The sequence below is a fragment of the Falco rusticolus genome, chromosome W, assembly GCF_015220075.1.
Source record: "Falco rusticolus isolate bFalRus1 chromosome W, bFalRus1.pri, whole genome shotgun sequence".
NCBI lineage: Eukaryota > Metazoa > Chordata > Aves > Falconiformes > Falconidae > Falco > Falco rusticolus.
Genome location: NC_051209.1, coordinates 6,944,149 through 6,967,665, shown reverse-complemented (window position 1 = coordinate 6,967,665; position 23,517 = coordinate 6,944,149). Strand labels below are relative to the sequence as shown.

Sequence of the window (23,517 nt, the reverse complement as noted above, 5' to 3'; positions counted from 1 at the left end):
TTATATATATATTTATATTTATATATTTGTCATAGGTCTATAAGATCCATCTGTTTCTCCTACCCTAAGGAATGGCTAATGTCATCGCTTCAGTTCTCATTAGGACGTTTGCTGGTTTTGTAAATATCTGGGCAGCAAAGCTTCCCTTTTAATATCCAGTAAGTATAAACACTAGCTGTCTAGCACACCAACAAAAACGCTCATTTTTTTTTCTTCAGAAGTACACTTTTTCATTATTGCAAGTTTACAATTTTAAATTAAATATTTTTTCAGACTTACAAATTATTTTTTTTTCCCCAAAAGAAGTTTAGGCACAAATGCATTGTCCCACAGTGTGGAAAAGATTGCCATTCAGTCTCTAGGCTGTGCACTTACAGCTCATAACATACTGCGTTAGATATTCTGCATGATATGTTAAAGAGAGTCATCCCTCAAGTTGCACTTTTTGTTTGTGGTTTTTTTTTTCCTCGGTTTTAATAATCGGGAATGCTGAAATCTCTTGCGTCTGTGATTCTTAACTACTCAGACTTGTCTTATATTACAAAAAAGGGGTTAAGGAGAAGTGTTTATGTGGGTTTAAGATAATACAGCTGTTAAGGAAGTGGTCTCTTGCTTAAATGAAGAAATGTGGCAACTTGGACCTGTGGAAGAAGTAAAAAATCTTGTCAGTCCCAGAGAGTTGAGTGTGGGTCCCTCCACCCTCCTCCACAGCCCACCTCACCATCACCGCCTCAGACACCATCGCGGGGCTGCCTGAAAACCGACACCCTGGGGACGCTCTGCCACGGGCAGGGGGGGCTGGACCTGGGGCAACCCCTCCGGGAGTGGGGCAGGGGGCTCCCAGGGCACGGCTGAAAACCAACTTGCCTTTTTTACATCTGTCCCATGTGGTTGGAGGCATCTCCCATCCCGGGGTGGGGTCCTGCCAGCGACAGTGGAGGAGGATCTGAAGATACTTTCTCTTCTTCCCTTCTTTTCAGACATGCTGCTTTAGGATTCAGATTTCTTTCTGTCAAATTGAAGCAAAAGGCGAGCTCAAATATTCACATTTATATACCGCATCGGTCTGTTCATTGCATTTAAAATAACGAGCCGCAGCTACTCGCTCCGGCCGCGGGCCGAGGCGGCTTGGTCAGGCCAAGCACCGAAAGGCACCACGGCTCCATGCACAAGCTCTGCCAATACCTCCGGGTTCGGGCTCCGCTGAGGAGCGGCCGAGCTCCAGATTGAATCCGAGTCTTGCTGGAGAATGGAAAACATGCCGAGGCTGCCGAGGACCTACGGCAGCATCCCCACTGCCACAGCTGCAGGGGAAAACAGGCACCGCGGGTGCTCAGAGGAGCCCGCCGGCTCTGGGTGCCAAGGGCTCGATCCTGCCTCCCTCCCCGGCCCCCAGCACCCCTGGCCAGGCTCCCCCCGACCCCAGTGGTGCGTTTGGCACGGCTGAAGCCCAGGAGGCCGTGAGGAGAGCCGATGGCACACTGACCTCTGACTTGCTGCTCTAAGCTGAGGATGACGGCCACAGCCTGGTGTAAAATCAGGAGCTTGGTCTGGGGTTTGTCGCTCTTCAGGTGGAGCTGTACCATCCGGCCCAACTCCTTGAAAGCCTCGTTGATGTCACGGACGCGCAGGCGCTCCCGAGCGTTGTTGGCCATTCTCCTTTCCTTTTCCCTCTCGGCCTTCTGCTCTGGTGTCAGGTCTTCGTCATCGTTATTGCTGGGAGACATAAGGAATACATCATTTTCTAATGATGTGGAAAATGAAGTAGGGCAAAGACGTTCAGCAGACTTTGTCCAAAGCCAGGGCCATGCTTATTTGCTACTCCCCTTCCACCCAGCCTCTGCAAAACTCAGTCCCCTTCCATTTTACACCGAGTAAAGCCTTGGTTTGTAACGAAGCTTTACAACCTCCAAGGCAGGACTTACATTTTAAAGGAGGACTCGTATTTTAAAGATGCAAAAATACAGCTTTTTTTTTTTTTTTCCCCCAGTAACATCTTTTATCATGGCCAATACTGCAGCATTTTAAATCGTGGCAGAGCTCCACTTATCGTCGGCCTTTAACCCCAGAGGACACGCTGGTGGCTCCATGCACTGCTCCCACCTTTGCCGTTGTGGGCTGGCCCTGGGAGCGAGGAGCTTGCCCCTGGCCAGTGAGGGGACCTCCGGATCTTGCGCCAGTGCCAGCACCCGAGTCCCATGGGCTCTGGCCCCTCAGCAGTAGCTTCCAAGCCGGGAAGCAGCCAGGCCTTTGCACACTCCCTTTCCAGCAGACCATTGTTCAGGTTTTGGAAGCCACTTTCTCCACTGCTGAGGGTGAGGCCCCACCAGCCTCCCCAGCAGTGGCAGCCACTGGGGCAGCACCCCAGGCCGTGCACCAAGCATGAGGCACCGAAATGTAACTTATGGCTGCAAAGAGCCCTAAGGTGAACTTCTGCATCCATTCTGCAAGAAAACTGCTTTGTAACAGGATAAAATGATGATTTTAAATTGAAAACACATCCACTGGTGAGTCACTAGCACTATATATTTTGAACTGGTTATGCAAATGCAGTAGTAAATTTTCAGCAGCCCTAACAACATGGATTTAGACATATAACTAAATACCAGGAGTAACCTTTTAAAACTACAAGCATGTTAAAAGCAAAACTGTTAGCCTACAAAAGCTTCAAAGCACATATAAATATGCATAAGCGACAGCGTATTTGTTGAATTAACAAGAACTATGATCACCTCACACCAGCATAAAGGTGCTTTTTTCTTACCATATCGTAAACGCACATGAAAGCCTCACTTATACATATGGATCCTTCAACACATTTATTCAGAGAAAATCTCGAGTGTCATATATTTTCTCCAGTCATAAGAGATGTGAGTGTAATTAACATTTTAAACACCGGTGAGCACCGGCCAGAGAGGTCTGAGTCTCGGTGCTCTCTCGGGGCAGCACATCTGCTCGGGTGCTTCTTACCTTGGCTCAGGGCTTGTACAGAGAACCAGGTGTGGAAGGAGAAAAGGCATAAGGACACTGCCACTCCATCCTTAAAAAAATCCCCCAAACAAAGCAGGGCCACACCTGGATTTCAGCTTTGTTGGGATTTTTTTTGCGTAGCTTGGGACTGAACTGATGATGAAGGGTGTCAGCAGCCCTGAGCTGTACCTTGAGCCCTGCGGTGACACGCAGGCGAGGCAGGTGAAATGCAATTCAGGGAGAGAAATTTGGGGACAGGAGTAAAGCCTGTCCCTCACTCGGGTTCGCATCTGCAGCACCCATCGGCATTGTTCAGGTTCACCATGGGCATGAATCCCCAGATGATAAAATCCAGCTACAACTTCACTAACAATTTCCCAAAATGTATAAAGAATATGCTGAACAAGCAAAGCCCTCTACACCCTCCGCTTAAACCTAGGCAGCCCTGGAGATGTACAGAAACTGAGGACTGGGAATGACAAATTTATTTTGGAGGCAATGGAAAAGCATACGGTTTGTTAGTTCAGACGCAGGCGTGACCAGCAATTAGACACATTTTTAAAGAGATGGAAATCCATACTGTATTCCAATTTGCAAGCATAGGCAGAGAGGAATAACGGCCTAATTCATACATTTTAGCGTAACGCAATTTCTTTATAGGTTGCGGAGAACTTGCTCAGTGCCCAAATTTGTGAATTGTTCAAATTTGAGGATGTCCTGGAGTACAGGTACCAGAAAGGCACTCGGTACTGCCAGAACAGCCATGACGTTCCACTTAGGCTGTGCTTTTACCTGCCAGGAAAAAACCTCATGGTTTCCTCCTGTTCTGTTCACTTCATCGAAATCCAGTAAAGGAATTAAATGAAGCGACACTATTATATACTGTTACCTAGATCTTGACCTAGTAATTGATTTGATATCCTTCTTGTCATCCTCTAGTTTCTTGTCCTCAGAAGACTTTGTGTCCTGGAGGTTCTCGTCTCCCTCATCGTCAGATTTGATTTCGGAGCTCCCTGAAGAGACGCTCTGCCCTTGCAGTCCGGTTGGCATGCCTGTGAGAAAACACATGGATGAACTGTCAAGCAGCGCTTAAGCCATTCACCTGAACGCTCTGGGTCTGTATCCTGTGGCCCCGCGAGACCCCTGACTGCTGCAGAGCTGGGCATGCAGGTGGCAGCTCCTCAACACGGGTTTCAGCCTGGGCTTTGAGGTCTGCCTCTGCTCGGTGGAAGGGGGTACACAGGATGCCTAGCTGCTACTCCTGTCCTTCAATCGCTACGTAACTTCTCCTTCCTCTTGAAAAAATAATCTGGAATATGTCATTCTCATAGAATAATAAGAATACCTTGGCTGCAATGAATGAAGCAGGACCTTGTCAGGCATCGTAATAATTTGGGCTTACTCTTCCTCGCTTTACCAGGAAGATCAGCTGCCTCTAGGAATAATGACAAACCCTACTGCCTGCTGGGTTCGGGTAGCTCCACGCCTGCTTAGCAACAACCCTGAGCAGCGCGAGAGGCTTAGGACAGTGCAACACATCTTGCGAGCCAAGGAGAGGCACTCAGGTGCCATCCTTCCTGCAGGCAGAACTGTAAAGGCGGTGGAAAATCCGGGAGTCTGAGCCTCACCTGAAACTCATGCCTTCCTGATGCTCATCTGCAGTGTTTTCCACACTCTTCATTCTGCTGCTTAAAGCAGCCCTGGCACCAAACCTCGCTGTCCAGAGGGAAGGTGCTTGCACGCTTCTACTTGGACTAACTGGAGTATTTTAGGGAGCAGAGCTGAGTGAGCAAACAGGTTCTGCCCTGCTCTCCCCGCCATGCCCTGCGGCCTCCAGCATCCCTGTCACCAGAAGCTCAGACACCCCATCCTGGCTCACCGCCCTCCCGGCCACGTGCCTGGGGATGCTGCGTGCCGGGGTGGGCTTCCCAGGCAGGCAGTACTCACCCCTGTACGGGTCCTGGGGTGGGTTCAGATCTGGGGACATGGCGGACTGGACGGGCAGCTGGGGGACGGGGACCTGGTTTGGCACGAGCGAGTGGCTCCCGCGGAGGCTGACCCCGTCCTCGCGGTGCGCTCCGACCTGCCGGCAAGGGGAAAGGCGTCGGTGAGGCTGTGCAGTGCCAGACAGCAGCCCAGCCCCGAGCTCTGGGGACCCCAGGAGAGGGATGGGGACGGCGAGGCACAGCACCGGGCTGTGTTTCACTAGAGGGCGCAGATGGCCCGTGCAGGCGCAGCGCAGAGCGCGTGGTGCACAGCGCATGGCGCACAGCGCGCAGGCCGCCCGGGAGGATGCTGTGCCGCACGCCTCGTGACAAACACGGCAGAGCAGCTCAGGCAGGTAAAATGTCAAATTGTCTCCCAGAGTGCTGCAGCCGAGCGCACTGATTCCTACCCATCTGTCTTCTATCATGTCTGCCAACAGATATGACAATTAACTTAATGCCCATATGCTTAATTGTGGGCTTCTCAATTCCCCCATTGCTATCGGAAATCCTGCAGGAATTTCAATTTGGCATTCGACTTTCATTTTGGGGGATCAGATTCGCAGGCCTGCCATTTTTTTCCCCGTAATGCCAGCTAAGCCTCTGACAGTGGGAGCTGCGACAGCGAGCAGCACGGCTCCCGCTCCCCCCAAACATAATAACGTGTCACCTGCCTTTCCAAAACGAGAAGCCCCGTCCAAATTAGCGCTCACTGTATTTCATTAACCACTGAGTCCCAAACCCGAAGGGGCACTATCCCTGCCAATGCCGTGACTCCGGGTAATATACCAATAAAGTTTTTATTAAACACTCCAGTAATGCCATCATCGGAGCTGACAGCATGGGCGCGATGGAAACGCATCCGTTCCTTCCCCTCTACGTGGCTCACAGACACCCTCTGTGGAGCAGGGTTGCTCCTTCATTAAATACAGGAGACCGCCAAGAAGAGTTAAGCATCTGAAGAGCAAAACTGTCAGAAGTTGCTTTGATATAAAAGCACCCGGAGCGGTAATGCTGGCACTGCCTCCCCGGTCCTGCGCGGCAGCTCCGGCTGGCTGCACTCCAAGGCAGAGAGGGACTGACAGGCACCTGCGTGTGGGGACAGCCACCCCTCCGCACAAGATACTTAGCACCCCACCTCCTCCAAGGAGCACCCCCGGACACCCCAGTCCAACGGGCGAGAAACCCGGTGCAGAACTGCAAATCGCTCTTTTATTCTCAAAAAGTAAGTACTCGGGCAGATAAAAAGATGGAGGGATGTTTCTAATCAGCCTTACAAGATAATGCAGGATAATTGTTAGCAGCAAGGAGAGATGGCAGTAAGAAAGATAAAAGGGAATCCTGCCAAGGGGAACTTGAGAAAATTTTTTACTACTAGACGAAATGCAAATAACCAAAAGCAAGTGTAACATAACAGAGACAAAAACTCTCTCTTTGTTGAGATGTTTGAAATTTTAAAACATGAGCTGCTAAGAGAAGAGTGGAACCAGCATTATTCGGTTTGAAGGGAGGATCAGATGTTACAGGGCACTTGGAGCTCAGCAGTTCCGCTTCCTCAAACCTTGCTGCAGAAAGCACCACGAGCTCCTGCTGGTGGCCTTCCGAGGAGAAAAAGTATCTTCTCCCCACACCTACGGCAGAAAGCACCCAGTGAAACAGGCTGTCCTTCCCCATCCCCAGCGCCACCAGCCCAGCGGGACAGGACCCAGGGCAACCAACCTCGCTCGGGAGCTGGACCTGACTCCAAAGCCAGACCTACCTCCAAAGCTGGACCAAATTCCAAAGCCAGACCAGACTCCAAAGCTCGACCTGACTCCAAAGCTCGACCTAATTCCAAAGCTGGCTTGAATGTGATCAGGGGCTTCACCCCAGGCGCCTCCATGAGCCCCCTCTGATCTATATTTTCCTGCGATTCTACAAAAGACAAACCCCATTTACTCTTGAGGCTGCTGAAGACAAAGACACGTACGACACCACTTCTGGTTGGCAAACCACCCCAACCCTTTGAGCGGAGCTCCCGAGAGCAGCTGGAAGCTGCAGAGGTGCAGTGACAGATGCCACGTCTTGCTCTGGGTCCCCCACCCCCCCTCCCCAGTTCCTATGAGCCCCCCTGGGTCCTTCCCTGCCCTGGGCAGAGACAGACCCCGAGGTGGCCAGCATCCCGTCATGGGATGCCTCCGGCTGGGTGGTCCAGCTTGGAGAGGACAACCTGGTTACCCTGATTATTCAGCCTGACTTCCTGAGGACTATGCCCTGTTTTAAGAAGCAGACATAGTAATGATGGAAAGCTAACGATTTGGAGAGTTTTTAACCTGAAGTGTCGAATTCAGATGCAAAAAAAAAAAAAAAAGTGCCATGAAGTCACCATCGCTTTACTGCTGACATACTGACACAAAGTTTTGTTTATATTTTTAGAATTTTAAAATAAATGTATATTTTAAAATATTTATGTTCTAAAAATTTACAATTTCCTCATATTTTCTCGCCTTTACGTTCTCAATATACCTGGAAGGTAACTGCCTGTGTTACATCTCAGAAATGGATGATAAAACCCATCCATTCTTTTATTCTGTTTCACAACCCACTATGTGATTAATCTCGCTTGTTGAGATTTGCAGCTTTCCGTCCAGCCAGCTGGCACATTCCAGGATTTCTTGGTGAGCAAGTCCAATCTATGGCCACCCCGACACAAAGGAAAGACCATTTTTTAGCCACTGGGATTGACTTCAAGCGCATTTCCCCCTCTCTCCAGGTGGGAGGCAGACGCCCTGGGATGGGATGGAGCTGGGGCTGCAGCTCCCTCCCAGCCGTGACCCTCCCCGTGCCACAGCGAGGGGGCTGCTCCAAAGCACCGACGCTTTCCAACTCTACAGCTACACAAACCACCACCTTGCAACAGCCTTTCTATAGTGTTTTCCTGGACAATCTATTTTTCCAGCTTCAACCACTTGCAAGAAGATTGAGGCAGCCCAGTCACTTCATTGCCCACACACAGGGCATCTTCTGAGACAGAGCAAGACTCCAACTCCACCAGGCTATGAGCACCTTTGTGCGTGTGTGCGTATATGCACACACACGTATCTATAGTCAAAAAAGGTCAAATCCAACTCATACCATGAGCAGAAGACTACAGGGGCTGGTTTCGGGCAGCGCTGTGGTTTCCACCATGCCACCACATCTCCACTGCCCATGGGATGCTCTGTCCTGCATGGGGAGCCAACCACACACTTTGACAGCCAGCTTCAGGTCTCGCATGTCCCCTACAATGGGCTGGCCGTTTACTTTCCTCATCAACCATAATTTCCTTTTCTGCTCTAAATGCCATCAGGGGTTTTCCACCCAACAACCAGGAGCCCAAGACCTTCAAGAGCCCAGATGTGGCTGAAACTCACCCTCTGCCCAGGGATGTGCCTCACTGAGATAAAGCCCACCCTGTACAAGGTGTGAGGGGTGGAAAGCAGTGCTGCCTGCCAGCTCGGGGTGTGGGCAGCTCCCGGCACTGCCGGGGCCACAGGAGATGCTGCAGTTTCTGCCTCCCCCTCCCTCTGCAGTCAGCAGTGCTGCTGGTTTGTCTGTTACACAAACAACAGCTCTGCCCCAAGGTGGAGCGAAGATATGAATCATTCCACCCAGCCCGGGAGTGTAGATTATAAATAATACTTATCTTTAGAGATTCAAACTCACTTTGAAGTTCTATTAATATTTTATTTATTTCCATCTCTTTAAAAAGCCCTCTACTGCGGCACTCAGCAGATCGGAGTGGAAAAAACCCCGACAAAGAAAAAATCCTAAAATGCGCAGGGGAGGTGTAAGTAGGCTCTGCTACTGATGTGCAAATCTCTGCCTTAACTTCCCCTCTGCAATCATCATCCCAGGCGCACACTGGGACCCCAGTACACGTGCACATCCTCCTCTGTGAAGTACAGCCTGCTTGAGATGATTCAGCCAAACGGAAAGAGCATGAGAAGCTCCAGTCCTGTGGGTTTTTGGCTACTAAGGTTAAAAAGGCTTCTGGAAGATAAGTAAATACTGGTATAGAGAAGGCTGATCTCAGAGGCAGGGATCAAAATTGTTCTGTGGACTTTCCAGCACAGGTTTCTTTGGAGGCACACATGTACTAGGCTGATGGGCACAGCATGAAAGCCTGGCTGGATGATGCCTGAATTCGCACTTGCATTGGTCTTTTATGGCATTTTAAAAACTTCAACAGCTGGAAGAAGGCTAGACCTTGTCTTCTCTTACCTTTGCATTTTCATTTTTATATAAACTAACAGGTACTCAGTACAAACATCAGGTTTTTCTGGTTATGCTAGTCTGTATTTATTGTGGATTATCTGCACTATCTACACATTCATCATGAATGGGAAGCTGTTCTAAAAGAATACGTGGAAATTCTTTAATACTCAGCATTTCACGACAAAGATGTATACCTGCAATTAACCCAGCTATAGAATGAGATGCTGGGATGCTGGAGAAGAAGTCATAGCTTCACCTTTGTTCCACAAAGTGCCTTTTTCCCTTTTTAGAAAGTAACTATTCCGCTAAGGTGCTTGTTTCATCAGCCTCAAGAGGTACTGCACTGAATTTGGCAGTTAAGCAATGCTGATTAATATTACACCCCAGAGAAGTGCCCTCCGAGCTGAGCTAAGCCAGCCCCACGCTGCTGCAGGCTGAGATGGGACCTGTGACAGCAGGGGGACCAGCAGCCCCCCAGGATGGGGCAGGCTCGCCTCTTCCTTCCCTACACAGCAATCATGGGTTTTTCTGTAGCAGCAGAGTCTCCCCAGCTCCCTGAGGATGTATAGATTACCCCTCCAGGAGCAAAAACCCTGCTCTCCATGTGTGCCTTCCCAGCCGCTGCCATGGGGGCCAGGGGGAATGGGGGGCAGGAGGAACGGCGGGGCCAGGAGCAACAGGGGTCCAGGAGAACAGGGGGGCCATGAGGAACCAAGGTCTAGGAGGAACAGGGGGTCCAGGAGCAACGGGGGGTTCAGGAGAATGGGAGGTCCAGGAAGAACAGTGGGTTTGGGACGCACGGCGGGGCCAGGGAACCGGCTGCCCATCCCACATCACCCACCTCTGCATGCTGCGGCACACGTGGGTCACCTGCCACTATGAACACACCAGCAAGGTGCTCAGTTTTCCGTAAACTTCAAGAGAAAATGTGTCCATGTGGTGACGAGACCCCCGGTGATGGGGAAAGCCATTTTGGTACCTCGAATTGCCCCTCCCCATGAATTCCCAAGCACGGCCGGCAGCCCCCAAGCGCTGCGTTCCCTGCTGAACTGCCCCAGATTCTCCCCCTGCCTCTTGGTCCCACGCATGACGGTGGAACTTTGCCCTCCCCTACCTGGCCCAGGAGTGAATCCCGAGCACTGGTAAGGGATGGTCATACAAAGGTTTCTTTTATTGTTCACAGATGGGCATTTGAAGGCTGGGCATGGTAAGGAGCAGGCATAAGCTGTAAAAAATGGGGAAAGGTTTCCTATGAAGTTATGAGCGTTGCACCCCTTTCCTTACAGTTAACACCTCTCACTCTGAGCAGCAGCCCTCACATCACCATCAATTTTCTAAATACGAAGGGAAAACTATCCCCTCTAGCCTGGAGCACAGCTTCGGGTGAGGGTTAGGAAGAGATTATCCCTAACTTGCCAATACCATGAACAAATGCAACAAGCAACATGCTTTGTCCTTTTAAAAATTATGACCTCGTGTTATCCAATTAGATAAATAAAAACATGCGGCAAGAAAGTTGTAAGGTGATGCATGTTAACATGTGTTCAATATTGTCAAAATTTATAAGTCTGACAGAAAGCAGATTTGTGCAAAGCCCTTATAAACCTCTCCCGCTATATTAAAAAGGAAACAGCGCAGGGCACTCTGAAACAAATGGTCTCTCACTGTATGTGTGTATTATTGGTTCAAATTATTCACTCTTATTTAACTGCACCAAAGTCTTTCATCTCCATGCTATACAATAATAGTTTCCATATGACCGGTGGCTCAGCTATAAATAAGATCAAAAGCAAAAGAAAGGATTTAATAAAAAAAAAAAAAAAAAAAAGACATTAAGAGTGGCATTAAATCAGGGAAAAAGCAAAGTTCACTTTTTTTTTTTCTGCAGAAAAGTAGTGCTGAGTACTAAGCAGTGCACCAAATATCTTATGAAAGGGCTGTTTCCAAGCCAGTTGTATGCAAAAGCCATTTAAACGGAGCTGAGAGTGGCAAAGCCGGACTTTGCCGTTAAAAGGAAGGGGAAGAAAAAGATGAAGGGAAAAAAAAAGCGCAAGTGCCACGTCTCCAGGCGAGGCTGGGCTCCCAGCAGTGTGCGTGCCTTCTTCCAGCCTGCTGCCCTGTGCTGCCGAGGGAGCAGCCCACCGCCGCGCCCCCACGCTCTGCCGGCTTTGCCTGCCCACCGTGAGAGATAACCCAAGTAGTTTAAGGGAAACCAACCGGTTGCGACCCATTAAGGAGAGAAGTGGGTTGCCATGGCCCTGGGAGGGAAAGCACTGAAATAATCCCCACAATTTCTTTCCAACAGAGATGATTATTCATTTAAGTCTTGGCTAAATCTGGAGATATAAAGGGTCCTAAAGTACAGGATTAAGAATATCAACTCTTCTTCACTGAACCGGGGTGGGAGCGGGGAGAGCCACGCAGTGAGCAAGTCCATACAACCTGGATGCTTGATGTCGGTACCCAGTGCTGGATGAGGGGGGTTCCATCCAGAGCATCAGGTAGTTGAGCCACCCTCGCTGCCGTCTTCCCCCATGCCGGTGGCCTCGGCTCCGCACCTCCAGCTCCGCCAACGCTGGCCATGTGTGCACGGTGCTGCTCGGGAGTGCAGGCATGACGGAGCCACGTGTGCCCAGTGCTGCTCGGGAGCCACGTGAAAACACATACAATGGGGTCTTAACCATGTGCCTAATTAGCTGGTTAGAAATGAATGGGGCCATTGTGTGAGGACAACGCTTTCCTGAAAAGGTGTCGGTTAATATATTGGTCTGTGGTTTCTCTCCTGGTCAAAATGAACTTTATAGCTGCAAAATAATTTCAAAATATGATAAAGGCTATAATTGCGGGGCATTAGGAATGTCAACCAATTAGGCAGAAAATGGTGCTATATAAAACCCCTACACTGGTGCCTGTTATGTCAGACTCCATTCCAGTAAGGTCATTCTGCCAAGTTCTTTTGAGTTTATGTTATACCTGCTAGCTCAAAAACACAGTCTAGCAAAACAAACCACAGATGCAGCAGCTATGACTGCGCTAAAAATTAGGAAGAGAAAAAGATACTAAGACAAAACAGCGAAAGCCGAATTTTGCCTTTCAAATAATGCCAAGTCGCTTGACTCTTTTTTTGTTTATATATGAATGACATAACCGAATTACTTCATGAGCTGCTACTTTAATTCCTAGGGGTGGAAAATTCCATAAGTTAATTTAATGTGGATGTAAAAAAACCCACCAGCCATACACACGAAGGCGCTCTCTTCCTGTGGGCCCTCACATGAAGCACGCAGGCTGCGATGGGCTTCTAAACGCTATCTTAAACATAATGTACACCAGTTCCCGGTGTATAATGAGTTTAATCAATCCCTTCATGCAGCGCTACAGCAGAAACAAGCATCTTCTGAGGTTCCCGTGCAAAAGTTTGCACTGAAACGCTGTTTTCTACAATTCAATCTGAAATGTTATGATAAAATCCCCTCAATCCACATAACCTCTGAAATAACAGGAACTGCGGAAAGCCAGGAAATTCACAGCTAAAGTTGAAAATATACGCTTAGCTCATGCCCTTGAGAGATGGAGATGGGCAGATTAAACCGACCGAGACTCCACGCTTTTATCTTGATATGCAACTTCCAAAACTTCGGCCTTGACGATCCTCACAGATACAGAAACCTTACGAGCAGCCCGACAACAAATCCCATGTTATCCTCATTTCTAAGCCGCTTCTGCCTCTTCCCAGAAGTTTCTTTGCAGGTGTCCCAGGTGGTTCTGTACCAGCTTTATGAGCCCGGTGAAGGGACGTTGCCTCTGTTTTAAAATGGTAATTAATTATGACGTTTTCCACCCAGCAAATGCTCATGCACGCGCTTAACTTTCAACGTCACCACCAGTCCCAGCGGGGCGACTCAGGGCGGTAACATCGAGCATACACGTGCTTGCAGAACCCAGGTCTGGATGGGATGGGAAACCCAAACTTCCATCCCCCCTGCTCCATCTGCAGGCCACCCCCCTTCCCGGCCCCACCACCCCCAAACACCCCCTGCAAAGGGACTGGCTTTGGGCCAGCAGCTGCTGCAGCCCAGCTTTGCAGCTGGGGCACAAGCGGAGGATGCTGGGCACATGGAGTGACGCTGTGTGTTCAAACTCCTGCCCTCCAGCCTGCCCAGCTGAGGAAGCCATGCCCAACACCCTGTGAGGGCATCCCCCCCAGCTCCTGCACCCCAGGGCAGCGACTGAAGAAATATCCCTTTTTTGAGACTTTCCTGCTGCCCTTCTCCTAGCTGCATGGTTGCAGGGGCAGCGGAGCCGGCAGCTCCTCCAGGCTTGTGCCGCTAAACCAGTTTGCTGCTAAACTGGTATCAAACACACTGTATTTGTTCACGGTGTGAATGAATGCGCACCCGTTTGCTCATGGCACAGGGGAAATTCGGACCAGGGCCATCAGCAAATTCCAGGGGCCTGCTAAAAATTAGGAAATGCTGAAATGCTCTCCTTACTGGGTGACTAAAAAAGCAAGGGAATGTAAAATAAGAAATCCCTTTTAAGATGGCCAGTTACAGCAAACGGTTCGCGCAGGGAGTGGGACTTTGCTTCCAGCCACACAGCTGTAAACCTGGCCTCATTCCATTAAAACCGGAGCACTTGATTCCCATTTCCAGCAGCATCTGACTGATCTCTGCCTTATTTCTGTCTGGGGAGAAAAGTCACACATCTGCTGCGGGAGGGAGAGGGCGGGCAGGCAGCGCAGGCAGGGGGCGCAGGCTCTGCACTGCGCCGCAGCGGCCCCTGCCCCGGCGTGCTCGGGCGGCACGCGGAGGTGTGCGGTGGGCACAGCCGCTTCCACCAGTGCACTCGACAAGTTTCCGGTCTATACCTCCCACTGCTACTTTATTTACTGCAGCTGGCCAGCCTTTTATAGCCTGTTTCATGTATTAAAATTCAAATGTGGAAAACATTACCAGTATCCTCCTTGATTTTTTTTTTTTTTTGTAATTTTTTTCCCCCTTCAACTTCCTTTTCAGCATGGAATGTATCAAATGGCCAAAGGCTAACTTCAGACTGACTCCACTCAAAAACTATTTCCTTTGTTCTTATGTTTTCAGTTCAAAATTCATACCAATTTTCCAAAAGAAATGATTGGGCCTGACTCTTTCACCCAAGTTATGGTTTCAGACAGTGAGTAATGCTGCCTGGGAACGCAGCAGACTGGCTTTTCAGAGAAATGTCCCCGTCTTGTTTGCAGCAGCAGCAGCGCTGCTCTCCAAGCATCCCAGTTCTCCTGCCCAGCTACCTCCCTCTGACCATATGCGTCTTTAGCCAAGACCAAACAAAACCAGCCAGACCCCATTGCTCCGCACTTCTCCTGGAAAAGCCAGTGCCTACATATTCCTAAAAATACAAAAGCATTTTTTTTAGATGCATGATAGCAGCACTTCAATTTCTCATTGTTGCTGCTTTTTTGGTCTAAATCTAACTTCACCTACATCTGGTATTTAAGCGAGGAGCACATATTTATGGAACAAACTGCCTCTGAAGTGATGCCCTGGGTGCATGTTGCATCAGTTTAACATATGCAAAGCAAACAAAGCTACAAAAATTAAACTCTTTTCTCTTGATTGAGAGCAGATATGCAGAAACAGTTGTAAGTCACAGATCTGGCTTTATTAAAAGCCAGATTTCTTCATTAAAAGCAGTATTGTTTAAACACTGGAGGAAAAAATAGCTTTGTACAGACTAAAATCTTAGATTATATGTATCCCAAGTGTATTTAACATATTACCTGAGGCCAAGCTAAATTACAGTCTAGAATTTCCTTTTGTGAATTCTCAGCAACTGCCACAGAGAGCAAAACAATGTCTGGTTCATGCTAATTTTATTGGGGAAAGGGAGACGAGATGGATTTAGCCAAGCTGCTGAAAAAGCATCTTTTTACCTCTCAGAGCCTTTTGCCTGACCATTCACTTTGCTTTTTTTTTTGAATCTCCAAATGGCCCAGGCTCATTTGTGGATTTTAATGATATTTCACCCACAATGGAGTCACTTATAGTCACATTTAATTTAACGAGGAGCAGAGCCTGTCACAAAGCTGCCCTGATAAAAAAATGAAAAAAAACCCCTCTTATTTTCCTTTCTCAGGTGCTTAATTTCCACAACTGATGTTACATTTTAATAACCTGAAGCAACAGAAACGATAGGCAAGTATTTAGCTGAGGGCAGCGCATGCGGACAAGTCGGAAGGGGAGAACTGCTCGGCCGAGGGTGGCTGGGGAGGGAGAGCTGAGCATCACATATTTTCTTGCAGGGGGGGAAGCAGGAGACAGCTGGGACATTTTAATTTCCATATGAGTTGGCAGACCTCAGTTGTGGAAGGCTCTGGGCAGCGGACAGCACTCAAGCTTTGACATAAAACTGTGACCTTGGCTGGAGACGAAGCGTGCCGAGGGCTGCGGGGCCATCCCCGGCATGGGATGGAGAGCGGCCGAAAGCCCTTGGCTCAGCTCAGCCCTGGCTCGACACGCCGCCTGGGAACATCCCCCAGCATCACACCAGGCTCGGGAACGGCCCCGCTGAATAAAGCCATGCTCTCAATACCGCTGAAGGCTAATTATTTTATAATCACCTAACCGACTATCACAACAGCACCGAGCGCGGGGGCATCGCCAGCACCCAGACCGGGGAATGCGGTAATTATCAAATAATTGGCCACCAGAAGAAGCTCCTTCCTTCCCCTAGCAGTTGCCTCACACTCCAGCATCAAAGTTTTTCTTTTTCTTTCTTTCTTTCTTTCTTTTTTTCTTTCTTTCTTTCTTTCCCCACTTGCCTTGTGAAAAAAAGGAGGAATCCTGTCTGAATCCTGTCAAATACAACTCTAAATGTTTGCATTTTCCATATGATGTCTAATCCTATTTGGAATGCTTCTGAACATTTGGCCTTGATTACATCTTGGAGCAATGAATTTCACAGGTCATTGTGTGTGGAAGAAAAAGTATTTCTTTTTGTCAGGTTCACTGAATGTCCCCTTGTTCTTTAATTATAAGGCAGGATGAATAGGAGAGTGGGATTTACCTTCTCTATGCTGTCCATTATTCTGTGTACTTCTATTATGCCTCCTCTTATTCACCTCCTTTCTAAACAAAATCACCACAATCTGTTCAACCTCCCTTCACATGAAAACCCTTCCCTGCTTGCAATCATTGCTGCTGTTTGTCCCCAAACTCCTCCTAATTCCACTACACTTTTCTCAGATAGGAAACCCCAAACAGAGGAGAGCTCAGGGGAAGGTATGCACGCACATTATGTGTGTGTCAATACACCCTCGTGGCACCCACGGCCACTCCATCACTTTTGGTGCCCTTCCTCACCTGCCTTTTCAATTCAATGGGCTTTTTTTCCTTATTTCCAGCGATTCTTGTGCACTGAGGAGAAATTTTCACGTGTCTCTAGCAGAGGCACATGCTCTCCTCCCTACATGTATATGGTATATTGAAATTCTCTCTCCTAACCTGCCCTGTCTTGCCCTTCGCATGTGGGGCGAGCAGGGGATCAAGCCTCGTCCTCTGCAGCGCCGTGCAGCAGCGAGCCGCCCACGGGTCTGTCACAGCCCTATTTCCCTATATTCCCCCCCCCCCCCCCGCCTTAATTAATCTAACTAGCTTGAACCATCTGAAAATACTGCCAGATAACTCCTTGTTCCCTTTCTCCATTCCACGTGTGAGTAAGCAACTCTATTTCTGGAATAAGATTCGGAAAGAGAACAGCAAAGGCTTTTGAATCCCACTGAAGATGACACTGACCCCGCTCAGCCCCCCACGTGTGCAGCGGCACCGCCTGCGTCCCTGGGCTGCTTTGCAGCTCCTGCGGCACCGCTGCTCCTTCATCAACTTCTGCCGAGGCACTTGGAGGTTTCTGTAGACTCACGTGCATTGCGTTAGGTGCTTTGCCTTCTTATTTTTGTGACATATTAAACTAGGAAAAAGATTGAAGAGACAGGCTTTTCCTTTGCAAGAGAGAAAGCAACTGCAAAATATTTCCTTCGCATCATGGAATGGTCACGTCATCCCGGGGGAAACATGCAGCTCTTAATCCTGACCTACCTTCTCCCCCAGCTTTAAGCACGTGTTTAAAATGAGGACAGGATGAGCTCCTGGTCCTTACACCTTCTCCAGCCCTGCACGCCAAAGCCCAGCCTTACACCCCAAACTGCACCCAGCTTCCCAAGCAAGCGGTGGGTCCCCAGCGAAACGCAACACTACTGACAACTTTCTGAAAGCAAAAAAAGGAAAGCATTTTCTTTTTGGAAACAGGGACCTGGGGAGGGGCAGTGAATTTATGTTCACCTGCCCTGGAAGCAAAAGAATAAATGACCCCAAGGATTTCGACCCCCCTCATGCCCCGCCATGCATGTGCACACCCACCCAGTCTGCACCGCTGTGCAAACACCTGTGAGAAGGGTAAACTGGGGCGGTGCAGCCACACAAACCACCCTTGGAAAGGCACAGGGCAGCCCAACCTCATCCTGCTGGTGTATGCCTGCCCCACAGCTGTGGGGCTGCTCCCACCGCATGCTCCTGCCCCACTGCCATGAGGCTGCTGCCCCTCACCCCCCCACCCCACAGCGCCCATCAGTGACTTCTCAACACGCCCATGCCCTCAGCCAACACCGGCCATGTTAGCGAGGATGGCTGACGAGGTGGGACGCTGAGCCCAGCAGCTCGGTGCCAGGGACAGCAGCTGTACCAGCCGGGCTGAGGGCACTGTGGGGACAAACACCCCCGGGGGCACTCGTTGCCATCACCCACTGCAATGAGGCAAGGCAGCACTGTGCCCTCCACCAACACGTGCTGGTGTACCACACCTCTGAGAAGCTGCCGACCCTTGCACCCACCCACCCACCCTTCACCCTCCCCAAGCCCTGGCTATCAGGGAGTTCCAGTGCCACCGGTGAGTCCCGTGGCTTACCATGAGTGAGTGCCGGTTGGCGGAGAGCAGCCCGGTGCCATAGCTGGAGCCCAGACCGGCCATGGCTCCATTGTGCGACGGCCCTATCAAGCTGTGCATGTCGGCATGGCCCCCTGGCATGGCGGTGGCGGGCCCCACCGCGTGGTTGCGCAGCACGTGGATGGCATCATCCAGTCTCTCCAGGCGGTCCTCGATCCGGCTTTGCTGTTTTTGTGCGAGAAACAAAGCGGGAAGAGCATCAGCAGACGCGCAGGGCTGCCCAGCGCCAGGCACGAGGCGCTGCTGCCAGTGTGCATGGGGCACGCGGGGGCACGGTCACTGATACAGCCAGTCCTTCCTTCTCAACCCCTTGGTGTTTGTTGGGTTTTTTTTTTGTTGGTTTTGGCTTTTTTTTTTGCCTTTTTTTTTTTTCCCCTGAAAGAAGTGGGTTTGTTTCCCTAGGGCAATGTTTAGAGTAGCATTGTGGGGAAGGAGAGAGCATGGTTAACACGAGTACAGCTTTGATTTTCATGGGCAAAACAGGTTCAATGATTCCTCATGAACATAATCATTACAGTACATATGTTGCCCTCTATGTCTTTGAAAAGTTTTAGTGATACTTGAAAAAAAAATAAAAAAAGAAGTAGAAGTAAAGAAAACAAATATACCTCTAATTGTAATCAATCTCTGACCAGGATTTTCCTCCCCCCATCTAATCCCAGGATCACACACAAAGACAGAAAGAGAAACTACCAGGTCCTACAGTCCCTTGCTGCTAGTTGGATTTCTTCCCTACAGGTACGCATCCTGCAACCACTTTTCTCACTGGCAAAAGCAGCAATAAACACTTCTCCCTACCTGTGCAGCTTATGGCCGGTGAGCAATGCAGCAAGGACTAGCAGCTGGGGCAGTCCCAGGGGGCCAGGGGTGCAGCGCTGCTCCAAACTGCCCCCCCCCCCCTCCAGCTGCAATACCATTGGGGTCTCTACATCCATGCACCCCCCACTTCTCCGACCATCCCGAGAGCCAGCCCACCCACAGCCTTGGGGAGAGCCATTGAGAACCCCCACCGCTGCTCCCCCAGCTCCTGCCTCCCAACACCCGGCTCCTGCTAAGCCAAAACCCAGCCCTCGAGGCGTGCTGCTGGCAGGGCAAGGATGAGGAGAAGCAATGGGCTGCAGGGAATGCAAACTCGAGGCTTCAGCCTGCCTGTTGCACTGGCTGCTCCACGAAAAGAGGGACCCATGCTGTCCGCAGACACCCCCCCCCTCCCACCCCTGTTCTGCTTCCCCCAAGCTCCACCACCATCCTCAGCTGTCCCCAGCACAAGCCACATGCAGACCTGGGCACCTGGAGTCTTTGCTCATTAATAAAATACCAAAGGGGGAAGCTCAACAGGACAGTCCCTGAGCACTGGGGAACCCCAGCTGTAAAAATAATTAGGCATAGCTTATGGATCTCTTCATCAAATCTCTTAACCAACCCATTGCTCTCCAAAAACCAAAATAACTCAAAAACCTGCAGAAGACAGACAGCCTAGAAAATATCACAGTCCATCATGAGAAGGATTTCTGTATCGGGGCAGAAAAAATAGTCCCTACTAATTCCCAACTCTGGCAATCTTCTAATGAAGTCAACGGGTTTGATGCATTGCCCCATACTAGGGGGGTTCAATGCTGTGCTCTCGGGAATTATCCCATCACTTTTATTTTAAGAAAACTTTTAGGCTCTAGCGCTGTTTATTTGACACCCAACAATATGTCAGGCATTTCACACGGGTCAGTGAAACCCCCTACATTCCCACCGGAGACCAGCAGCCAACCAAGAAGAGCGAGGCAGAGGACATGGGGCTCTACAGTTCTTCTCTGTCCTAACGTGCTTTTGGCCAGCTCCAACTCGGACTTCATCCTTCCATTAGGAAAAGGAACAAATCCTACTGACATCCCCGTAACCCTCCCTGCCATGCAATTTAGGACCAGCTTGGCTTGGCAAGCTGAGCCAGCTGGCTTTTCTCAGGGAGAGGACTCCAGCCATCCCTGCTGCATCGGCCGCGCTCCCTCCCTCCCTCGCTCCATGGGACTGACAGATGCTCTGTCCTGTGTGACAGCCACCACAGATTCCTACTCCTGTCTTCTCGATCTGCCTGCTCCCCCTCCCCTCTTTCTGTGGTCCTCATTCCCCTTTTCGGTAGATTTCAACACCAAGTCCCCTGTCAAACAGGAGACCCTGGCCAGCAGCATCTCAAACCACATCATGTATCTCGAGCACAGGGCACCCAGGATACGAATTTAGAGGTGATAAAATCAAGTCCGAGGGCATAGCGGTCACTAACAAAATTAAAACCTGTGTGAGAAGAATGGATGAGAAATGGAAAGAACAGCAAGTAAAATACTGAGGCAGAGGAGGTCACTAATCAAAACATACCAAAGAGTGTAAGGGACCTTCATAATTGGGAGATGATGACGCTTGACCTCCATTTCTAGACCAAACAGCTGTGCCTGCTAATAGTAAAATTGGAATTACCATTAGAACTATGCAAACAAAACTTTCTTTCAAACTTTTTGGACAGTTTTGTAGACATGTAAATGCCGTATTCCAGATAGACTATAGAGAACTTCCAAAATACACATGGATGAAAAAAAAAAGGTATTTTGTAGCAAAGTATGTAGATGCAGGCCACAAAGTTCCCCCAGGTTGCTCCTCTGCGTAGAGGGCTGCATTCATTCAGCAGCTGGAGCTGCGAGAGGCTCCGGGAGAAGGAAACGTCTCGGTGGTGGAAGGAGAAGCTCCGCAGCCGCAGGGGGCTGCAGGGAGGCTGGACCCCTACGCCAGCCCAGCCCGTTCTCCGAGCCTGGCTTCGAGACACACTCAGTGCCACTGATGACGTCATCCCACCCTCAAATTTACAAAATCTTAAAAAAAAAGCAGTCAGTAAAAGCACTGCACACAACATTCACGTAGACGCTGATAAGGTTGGCGCTCTCTTCGGGCAGATTATTTGGTTTGGCCCGGTAAGACCGCCAAAGGGCTGACCGAACGCTGCCTGCTTTGTATCTGCTGCTCTAAATCTGTTCCTGCTGCTGTGGGAAGAAAAGGGCTCCTGGGCTCCAGCAGCGTTTTCTAAGGAAAAATTTGCCCTCGTGAAAGAGGCAAAGCAAACGTGGGGGAAAAAAAGTTTTTTTCAAGTGTTTTCCCAAAAGCTTTTATATATATATAGCAAAATACTTGGACAATTTATAATGCTCTTTGGAAGGGGTGATCTTCTGAATGATCTCATAAAACGGGGTTAAGAATTTAAGATGGAAATATTAGAATTTTAATCTTAACATCTACATTGAGTGGCATTTGCTTGGATGGAGACAGGCCAGGGTGGAACTCATGGCAATTTTTTTTTTAGGTTCTCACAGTTAAGATTTTTTTCTCGTAAGTGTCAAAATTATGTCAGTTCTAATTAAAACTTAAATCTTCCCTTTTCTGGTCCCCATGGAGCTTTTAGCTGAAGTTTTGCTGCAGCACTGAATGGAGCAATGAACAGCAATCTTTACTTTGGAAATAATTTTTAACTAGCCCTTGATGTTCATGAGGGAAAGCGTTTTGCATGCTAAACACTTTCAGCTCTTATTGAAATGCACTTATACTCCTTATTTTTATTTATTTTGACACTCAGTTCTCCCTATTTACCCAGTAGAGCCTGCAGAAAGCAACGCAGCCCCACCTAGCATGGGATCTTCCTCCTTGCCTCGACCCCTTCCATCGGGAAGGAGGAACATGGTGCTGGGGGTGCTACACCTCAGGGGCGATTCCAGGCTAAGTAAGGGCAAAACGTCATTTTCTGAGGTGTGAGACCCCTCCCCAAGCTATGACAGGCCAAGGTGGTCCCTCCATCCCCTGCTAGGGGCGGCTGCACAGGGATAGTTGTTGGCTGGATGCCACCCCACCGGGAGGTGCTCCTTCACGGCAGGCAAGTGGGATGGAGGGGGACGTGGTGCCCCCCTGGCCCTCATCCTGCCCTGGTAGGACTCACACCAGCTTCTCCCCAGCCCTCCTTCCCAAGGCTCTCATGGCTGCAGAGCTACTACGAGGTTTTGGAGCCTGGGGCACCGCCATAAGGGACCAGGAGCCCAGGAGCATCCTCCATCTCTGTCCTGCTCCTTGTGCCCCACAGAGAAGAAACATGGCCACCTCGGCTGCCCTTCAGGTTTCCCGGCGAGGTTAACAGGATTCAGGGCTCGTGCAGAAAGAGGAGCGTGGTGTCTTTGCTCACTTGTGACCTCGTCTCAAAGAGGGGGTGGGAAGCCTGGAGGCCCCCCCAAGGCGCTGTGTGGGAGGAGAAGCCCAACCCCCTAGCTGAAACCTTTCAGGGCTTAAGAAATCTGCATGTATTCAGGTAAACGTTTAAAGCACCTGATGCTCATGAGAACTACCCTGGGCCTCTGGATCTTTTCAGTTTAAGCTTTTAATAGTAAAGTGGGTTTAGTTAAAATATGCAATTATTGTCAACAAAGTGTAAAATGAATCAGCCGGATCTGCAGGGGCTCAGTTTGTCCCCAGGCACATTTTATAGATCAAACAGGCATTTGCTTCAGCCCTGGGAGGGGATGGGGGGAACGTACAAGATGTCCCTGGTGTGGCCACCCTGCCACGTGGCCACGGCACGGGGACATGCTCTGTGCAGGGCAGAAAGCATCTGCTGCAAGACCCCGAGGGCGTAAGGATGCATAAACCCACTGCTTTTCTGTAAATGCATCCGCCTGAGAGCTGCAACGACCTTCTCTCTGTGCTGGCAATACAGCGTGTGGGCCACCTCTCTGCTCCTCTCTGGGGGGCCACCAGGCACCTGCGCATGCTTGCCCAGCAATACGGGAACCGCCTGGTGCTGCCGGCTGGATGCGCATCTCACACCCAGTACCGTAGGAGCTCATTTAGGCATCTCCTACCAAAAAATAGGTTGAAATGTTCAGTAAAATAGAATTGTAACAACAATACCTGAGAGAGAAGGGGGAGAACCAACAGGAGTTGAAGGATTTGATGAAAAGCTGTTGTTGGTGTGATCTGGAGAATAGATCTTTAAAAGATGATACAGAATTAATCTAAAGCCATCACAAACTGATGCAGAAAGAAATATGGAATTCTTATGCATTCAGTTCATTTAAATGAAAGCAGGACAGGTTAAAAAGCCTCTTATTAAAATATTAATATTTTTATAAAGACAAAACTGTATTAGATGCAGGAAGCTAGACAACAGACCCCTTTTGATGGGAACAGATACTAGCCAATTAAACGATGGTTGCTGATTGGCACACGAATCTGCTATGGTAGATATACACATTTTCGTTGCATAGACTACTTTACGAATGACTGTCATTCAACAAGGCCTTAAAGCACGCCTGAA

General features: G+C 49.5%; 1 protein-coding gene across 15 annotated transcripts in view; it reads right to left on the bottom strand.

The window, feature by feature from the left end:
* Positions 1 to 400: 400 nt before the first annotated feature.
* Positions 401 to 23,517, bottom strand: part of LOC119140863 (transcription factor 4-like) — a 233,835-nt gene continuing 210,718 nt past the window's right edge. For 7 of the 15 annotated variants that reach the window (XM_037372503.1, XM_037372505.1, XM_037372499.1 and 4 more), the window contains 8 exons: positions 23,112 to 23,190; positions 20,550 to 20,626; positions 18,147 to 18,350; positions 4,918 to 5,053; positions 3,860 to 4,022; positions 1,487 to 1,716; positions 868 to 1,009; positions 401 to 641 (listed from right to left, as the gene is read on the bottom strand). In XM_037372503.1, the coding sequence (XP_037228400.1) occupies positions 873 to 1,009; positions 1,487 to 1,716; positions 3,860 to 4,022; positions 4,918 to 5,053; positions 18,147 to 18,350; positions 20,550 to 20,626; positions 23,112 to 23,190 (1,026 nt within the window). In that variant the 3' untranslated portion in view covers positions 401 to 641; positions 868 to 872. The remainder of the gene's footprint in view (positions 642 to 867; positions 1,010 to 1,486; positions 1,717 to 3,859; positions 4,023 to 4,917; positions 5,054 to 18,146; positions 18,351 to 20,549; positions 20,627 to 23,111; positions 23,191 to 23,517) is intronic. The other 8 variants (XM_037372501.1, XM_037372512.1, XM_037372510.1 and 5 more) reach the window with 4 other exon arrangements.